We start from the raw sequence: 8,046 nt of genomic DNA, 5'->3' as shown, positions 1-8,046 counted from the left end.
AGATCGTGGTATACTTAAGAGATTAACAAACGATGGAGTTTCAAACAAAAAAAGGGAAGTTGTTTTTTTAAAGTTTTTTCAGTTTTTACTAATGATTATTGAGTTTGGTTAGAGATCAAAATCTCAGCATATCTTCCAGTGGGTTTTCAACCAATCCTCCCTATAACGGGGAAATAGATTGAAATTTATAATAATAATAATAAAATATAGATTTTATATATTTTGGGACATAAAGATGAGAGTTTTCAGTGGAAGGTTAATAAATGAAGGTTTCCCTTCGTCCAAATCTCTCTCTTGTACACGCAAAGAAATGATGCTCTAGCTACACTTATTGCACATTGGAGAAAGGGCGTGTCTCTGTACACCGCAAAACAGACTGATATTAAAGTGAAGGAAGGGAAAAAATAGAAGACTCACAACACTTTGAAATAAAACCTCGATTACTGTTATCATAGGTTGATAAACATATTGAATTTACAATATAAATTAAATTTGTAATTTCGTTGCTGCTTAGCCTCCAAATTCGAGTGACAGAAAGAATGCAGCAAAGTCCCATCAACAATGCTACATCCTCCATCTCAGCTATCTATTCGAGTCTATCATTCTGTATATGGTAACGTTTTAAATAATTTTGGCTCCCTGATTACTTTTAAGATGTTTATTCGATGGAATATTTATTACAAAGTTTTTCAGATCAATTGTAATCATGTAAATCGCATAAATTAATACTTTAAAAAAACGTTCACATAAAAATCCTCGCGAAATACATCCATAAATGATCCCGGACTCCCATATATTTTACATCAAAGCAGGTGTCATTGCCTATATTTCTAAACCTGATACGTTTGGAAATACAATAGCTAATTTTCTGCTCCCATATATGGTGTCATTGTGGGTACCAAGGATTGAATTTATCTTCATCCAGAACATCTGTATTTTGACAGTCTTCCACCTTTAAATCTGGGCCATGTCTTGATGATGTTGTAGAGTCTGATTCCTGGACAAGCCGTGCACGCTGCATCGCGATGACCATGCAGTTCGTAGTTTTTAACGATTGCCCCCTATTGGACAAAACAAATATAGTTCAGTTCGATACAAATAAATGATTAAGTGTTTTATTTTGTAAAGAAATGAGGGGAAACGTTCACATAACAAAACCTGTCATATTTTTAATATCACAATGTTTCTTTAGTTCGGCTTCAAATAGCATTGAAAGGCATTAATAAACATGGAAAAGAAACTTAAAATAATTACCTTTTGGATACCGCACTGGAGTAATTTCTTTGCAGCGTTCAACATAGCTGCATTCGGAGTCTTTCCCTCGAAATTTCCCATAAATGAGAAAGCAACGCCATCCGTGTTGTAGTTAACGGTGTGGGCTCCTACCTTCTTCCATCCCCTCCCTTCATATGCCCTTCCATCTCCACCGATGAGAAAACTGTAACCAATATCTGGCCAACCTGAAAACGTTGCAATAAAAATGAATTATTTCTCTGTTTGTGTACATCATCCATCAAACATCATTGAAGATTTGTATTTATGGAAAAAATGTATTTATTCAAAGAAATTAAAAGTATTTTCGTCCGTATTTAGCTGTACTCTAGGGTGTCATGGAAAATCTTCTGTAGTTTCTGGTAGAAGGCGGGTAATATTGGACTCCACTCCTTCTTTAAAGTATTCGTGAACTCCACTAAGGGATGTATTGACTTTGCTCTAATTTTGCGTTACAGTTCATCGTAAAGATATTCCATTGGGTTAAGGTCGAGCTCTCTGTTGTTCCATTTCAATGTTACAGTAATTTATTCTGATTCTATCCGCTTTAAACCACAGGTTCCCTTTTCCTGCTTTTATGAGACTGAGCATTGTCTTGTTGGAAGATATATGGGACACTTCGATAAAATAGTCTCAATGATGTGGTATAAGCTTGCTTTATTGCATAATATTTTGTGTGTGGGTGGGTGCAGGACATTAAATTGTACCTGTATTTTGAAATGATGCTAATAAAATGTATCATTTAAGCCACAGGTGTGTAGCGAAATTTGGTTTCGCTGAACAGACACTGGATCCTTTAGAGCTCATTTTGGAGGCAGTGAAAGAGAGAAATATTTACAGTTTACGTGAATGGCCAAGACAGTTAATGTCATGAAGTGTTAATATACTTTGTCTGTAGTCGTTTTGCCTGTTTATTGGACAAAAAATCCGAGATTTAGAAAGACGAATTACTTAATACGTAGACGCGTTAGCAAATAGTGATTTATAAAAAAAAGAGCCCAAAAAAAAAACACCAATTGTTTATGCACAAACAAAAGAAATTTTGTTTCTGCGCATCCACCCCACTGTCCACTCATTCCTCCAAGCAGTGTATTTCAATAAACATAATGTCCAGTGCTTCAGCTACAATAAACAACAACAACAACACCAACTTGTAAACAATAACAACAACAACTATGGTATATGCGATATGTATGAAAAAATAAATAATATTTTTTTCTATTAGTACGATTTTAATGAAATCTTGGAAGGTCCGATTAATCATTTAAACAGAGGTAAGTATAAAATTTCGTTTTAATTATAAAATTATGATTTTAATGAAAAATTGGCAGGCTCAAAAAATAATTAATAATTGCCGGATTCTCATTAGACCAATTTTAATGAAATTTGGAATGGTTCCACAGATACCTCTTAAAGGCTCAAATGTAAAATATCATGAAAATTCGTCCACTGGGATTCGAGTTGTTACATGCGGACCGATGGATGGACATGGTGAAGACAATAAGCGCATTATGCATAGATGCTAACGCACCTAACAAAAACAGAAAATTCTTACCTCGAGTGTTTTGATGAAATGCCTGGGTACTCTTCATCACTTTTATACAGCTGTCTTTACTGGAACAACTTGCACCAGCGGTGTGGTGGATAAATACGTGTCGAGCAGCTCCTGTATTCTTAAGGGACCCCTTTGTACGCCTTGCACCCCCATCCACTACGACTGACAACTTCCACACCAGGACACCCTAGAAGTATACATAATAGAGATTGTAGAGATTGAACTGATTGTACTGCAGATGGAATATAAGTTAAATTAAACAATAAAATTCGTAAATGAAGTTGTTCTTCTCTCTCTCTCTCTCTCTCTCTCTCTCTCTACATGTGCACGACGAAAGCTGTATAAACAATTATCTCACCATGGGATTCAGGTACGAATAAAGCAAGTAGAACTGCGGTAGATAAAATAGGAACGTAGAACACGTTATAAAACATTGTTTTTTTTAAGTAAACGTTCAAAAATTGCAGAAATAAATTATAAAAGTTTCAGTAAGTAGCGAGATGCGTCCATTAATCGAATGAGCGAATCTGTTATGACAGGGGAAGATATCGATGGACTTTATATAGGGACAATGAACGAGGGGAAAAAATGCAGCAGGTGAGTCTGCAGTTTGCCTTCGTTAGGTGAAACTATAATGCAACGTTGGGAAGTCCACAACTGAGGCGGAAGTCAGCAGCGCATTTGTTCACAATAAAAAAACAAAAGTTCACAAAGATTACGTCAGAAAAACCCTTCTCCTCTGAAAATCACGAAGCCACAGTTCGGTGGTGCGACTGATTTCTAAGAAATTTGGGGAGGAAGTTCGCATTTCTTTCCTCGTGGATAAATTGTCTGTTTCCTTTTGTGATTAGGGTTCTCTATTTTAGATATTGCACTAAGCACATTAGGTATGAAGGATGAAACGTCACATTATATGTGCAGTGTGCAACAGTCTGATTATAATATATTTTTCTTATATTTGATAGATACATAACCTGACCTTGTACGCTTCGAAATAAGAAACTGAGCCACTATTATCTATAAAAAAAAAAACAAAACCCTGGACAGATTCAATTTTCTGTTAAATTCCTAATTATTTCAGTACGCCATAATCGCCTGGAATGCTTATTGAAGAAATCAGACCTTGCTTATATTGTGTTAAAATAATATAACAGATTTCCTTGACAAATTAAAAAATAACTTTCTAGCTATGTTTTAAATCTATGAATATAGTTGTACGAGGGGGTATCAAAAAGTTCGTACCCTTACCTAGAAATAATAGCCCTAGAAAGGTGAAACTTCACGGGAACTTTAATCCTTTTCTATGTACTCTCCATGTATAGTAATACATTTCTCCCTTCCATGGATCGGTTGTTTAATGCCTTAAGTCCGCACTTTTTGCCTGAAACCACGATTCCACTTCATTGATGACTTCCTGAGACGAATAAAAGCGGCATCCACGCAATGCTTTCTTTATTTCTCGAAACAAGAAGAAATCTGGCGGTGTTAGGTCAGGAGAATAGGGTGGGTGCGGCAGTAGTTCGACACTCTGTTGCCCAGTGCGGCAACAGAGTTGGTGGTGGCAACGGCCGTGTGAGCCGATGCACTGTCTGACAGAAGATGGACACCTTTAGTTAACATTCCACGCCTTTTCACCTTCAAATCTTTGCGTAACTTTTTCAAAAGATTTCTATAGCATTCTCCGGTAAGTGAGGAACCACGACATAGGTAGTCTGTGAGGATAACCCCTTTTCTGTCCCAAAACACGAACAACATCACCTTCTTCGCAGATGGAGTGGTCTCTGTCTTTTTAGGAGGTATACTTCCACTGCTTTGATATGTCTGTAGTTTCCAGATCACACTGGTACACCCAGCATTCGTCATTTGTCACCAACGGATTAAAAAAATTCTCAACATCCGCATTACACAAATCCAACAGTTTACGAGAACTTTGCATTCGACATTGCTTCTGCAAAGGCGTTAGCAATCTTGGAACCCATCGTGCGGAGACCTTGGACATGTGCAGATGGTCATTTAAAATGCTGTGGGAAGACCCATAATTAATTCCCACTGCATTTGGGTCGAAATTAATTGTCACACGTCTGTCACTCAGCGCCAGCTGCTCAACCTTTGCAACTGTCTCACTGTCTGTGGATGTTCATGGCCTTCCTTCTCTTGGCTCGTCAAAAACACCTGTACGACCGCATTGGAACTCCCGTTTCCACTTTTTTACAGTGTCATAGGATAGACAATTCTGCTCATACATAGCTTTCATTTCTTCTTCAGTTTCCTGAGCTTTCTTACCCTGCAAATGCAGGAACTTGATCACTGCTCGATACTCCACTTTGTCAACCATAGCGTCCTTCCTCAGATTCCGGTCTCCACCTCTGGTGTATGATCACCTACGGGAATGAATATGTAGACAACTTATATTAAAAACGGGATCTTCCTACTGATGTTTTATCTAGGTCAGGGTACGAACTTTTTGATACCCCCCTCGTATAGCTGTTTGTGAAAATGAGAACTGTATTTTAAAACTTGTACAAGAACGAAAAGCCACAATAGGCGTGTTGAGGATGTTCGCCTCACCCTCCGCCACATATTTTCAACTCAGTGGTATATAGCGTCAGAAACACGATTTATAATATCCTTCAGTAAGATTGAAAATGCTCTTCTTTCTCAAGTTTCTCAAGTGAATTCGGATTGGATTGTTTTGGATGACAGAGTGTTAGGAAACCTATTTGTATTGAAACAGTTCCCCTTTAGGTAGCCTCCATTGTAACTTGGAAATCAGCAAACCAACGATTATATCATTGAATTGTATCTCCCGCTAAGACAGTCCACTTGTTCTTTCAACAAGTGGACTGTTTTAGTGGAGTGGTAAAAGTCTTTGTTTCAATGGCAAGGTCATTGCCATTTTCGGTTAAAGTTCCTTGTTGATATTTAATCAGCAAAACACTCTGCGTCGTTTGCTACGTAGGTTTTAAATTCGGTTTTATATTTCGGTAGGTTTCGTACTATATATGATGCATTATAGTTCTTGTCACTACCAAATTCTTATCTCCATAGACTAAGCAGACCAATATTAAAATAAAGTGTAAATGTTTAATAAACATTGAAAAATAAAACAGAAGGCCTGAAATTCGAATAAAATGCTAAAAATTAAAATCGTTTTAAGAACTGATAAAATATACAGGTTAAAAGCGTTAAAAATGTATTACAGCGAGAAAATTTCAAAGCAACTTATTTCTTCGTCAGCTTCTCCAAACACTTATTGCATAGGTCCACCATCTTCCTGATGCCATCAGTGGCATCAGGAAGATGGTGGAATCTAGAAATTTATGCCCAATATCATTCCCGACTCTCCGACAGAAGCTTAATAAAAACGCCATCTGCACACAGGAATATTTTCAACTTCCAGGAAGGTTCCACCATAGAATTTAATGGTTATGATGTGATCATGTAAAGTTGAAGAATGGCGATCAACAGCAATTTTTTTAATGAAATGAGTGCAGTGATGTGGGTTTTCAATCCCTGGTTAATCTGCTCGGTTTTTCAGGTGTGTGTGTGTGTGGGTGGGTGGATTTTTTAGTCAGTTTGTCTGCTTACTGGATGAAAAAGCCGAGTTTCTGGGAGATAAAAAACACAACCCTATCTGAGACTAACTAACTCGGTTACTGTGTGAACAAAATCCACAGAAATTCTTCTCTTCTCGAAGGAATCCGAACTCAGGCCGTTTCCCCCAGGGTGTAGAACGGTAATCGTAACCAGTTTATTAGCGAAGAGGGTTGAAAACACTATACACTGTTTAGTAAACACCAAAACATTATTTTCCGTTAGCACGTTAATTTTCTATTACACGCTGCAGGATGCCAAAGACTTCGTAGGACAGTGAAGAAGAACAAACAACGCGATACATTACCCAGTGTCTCCAACAAATTTTTGTTTCATACCACAAGGAAACCAGATTAATTTCACTACATGGAACTGTTTCGAAAGACACGGAACTCCACAGGTGTACAGGAAGTCAGTTGTATTTGTTCAAAAGCAAACCACGAAATCAAATCAGAAAAACCCTTCACCTTCTATGAATAGCACAAAACTAAACTCTAGAAAGTGGGGGATCTGAATTTCTGTCGAATTATTTCTCCATCACATTGACATCATGAGGTGCAAAAGGTGACTTTTCATATTAAGCGCGAAGAAATTGCCAACAACTGAGTAACGTTTTAGGAACCTGGAGAATCTAAGTATCTCTAATCTCCCCTACATTGAACTAGTTGATTATACTGAGGAGATACTGCCCTCGCATGTAGCACTGTGGTTATAATCAAAGTCTTCCCACACCTCGTGTAAAAAGCTGAGTTCGAATCCCATAAAGATGCGCAGAATCTTTATGGTATGTAACAGCAGCGCATGTGTACTTATTGGTAAAGCGTGTCATTACTGAAATATGTAAATTATGACATGCTAATTTGCATATTCAAATGGTGGGGGGGAGGACGATTATAACCACTGTGCTACTCGCCAGGGCAGAATTTTTCGTATCTAGATGCGTCTTGATATTGGTAATTCACGCTTTCAGCACCGCTTATAAGTTAAAATTATTTCAAATAGTCTCCGGTATGTTAATCTTTTTATGTATACTGCATCCTCTCAAAAGAACTGGGACATCCTTCCCAAGATAGTGAACTACGAACTGGGCATCGACAGATAAGGAACAGACATAAAAGTATGCAGGAAAAAAACGTCACAGATATCAACAGCCGTCAGTGTCAGTTGCCATAAGGGAATATCCCAATAGGGTTATGATTGTTTTACCTGCCAGTTGTCGATGCACGCTGTAACGGACAATTTAAGCCTGTCTGATCAATTGAGGGCGGACAGTGTTGTGATTAGAGAGAACAAGTCAACAGTGAAGAATGTTGTGAAGTCCTAGAACAACACCCTGGTAAAGTTACTTTAACAATGAGTATACCTAGAAAATTAAAGGATGGATATCATCCTTGAAGGCATCGACACAAAACCTGACGCTTGTTTTGCTGGACGAAAACCCCTAGTTATCGAGGAGGTGGGGAAGCGCCTCCGTTTTTGCCTTAAACCGACAAACTCAACCACGTTATCGAAAAAGTCTATAAAAATTCCTCGCCTCATTGAGATTAAAGGTCGCAACTTTTTCCAGTGTGAGAAGACGGTGATGATAACTATTGTATTAACCATGAAACTGTTTCATACAAAGA

The 8,046-nt window shown here is 37.8% G+C and overlaps 1 protein-coding gene across 1 annotated transcript; it reads right to left on the bottom strand.

The window, feature by feature from the left end:
* Nucleotides 1–761: 761 nt before the first annotated feature.
* On the bottom strand, nt 762–3,410 carry LOC150090054 (peptidoglycan-recognition protein SC2-like). The gene is made up of 4 exons (XM_090389731.1): nt 3,186–3,410; nt 2,828–3,014; nt 1,255–1,460; nt 762–1,061 (listed from the first exon to the last, which is right to left on the bottom strand). Exons 1-4 carry the CDS (start codon nt 3,186–3,188, stop codon nt 918–920), a joined length of 540 nt encoding a protein of 179 aa, XP_090245857.1. The 5' UTR covers nt 3,189–3,410; the 3' UTR covers nt 762–917.
* Nucleotides 3,411–8,046: the final 4,636 nt, after the last annotated feature.

This window comes from Mastigoproctus giganteus, chromosome 2 (assembly GCF_048544385.1).
Source record: "Mastigoproctus giganteus isolate SK-2022 chromosome 2, ASM4854438v1, whole genome shotgun sequence".
NCBI classification, from domain to species: Eukaryota; Metazoa; Arthropoda; class Arachnida; order Uropygi; family Thelyphonidae; genus Mastigoproctus; species Mastigoproctus giganteus.
This window is presented reverse-complemented; position numbering and strand designations above follow the sequence as displayed.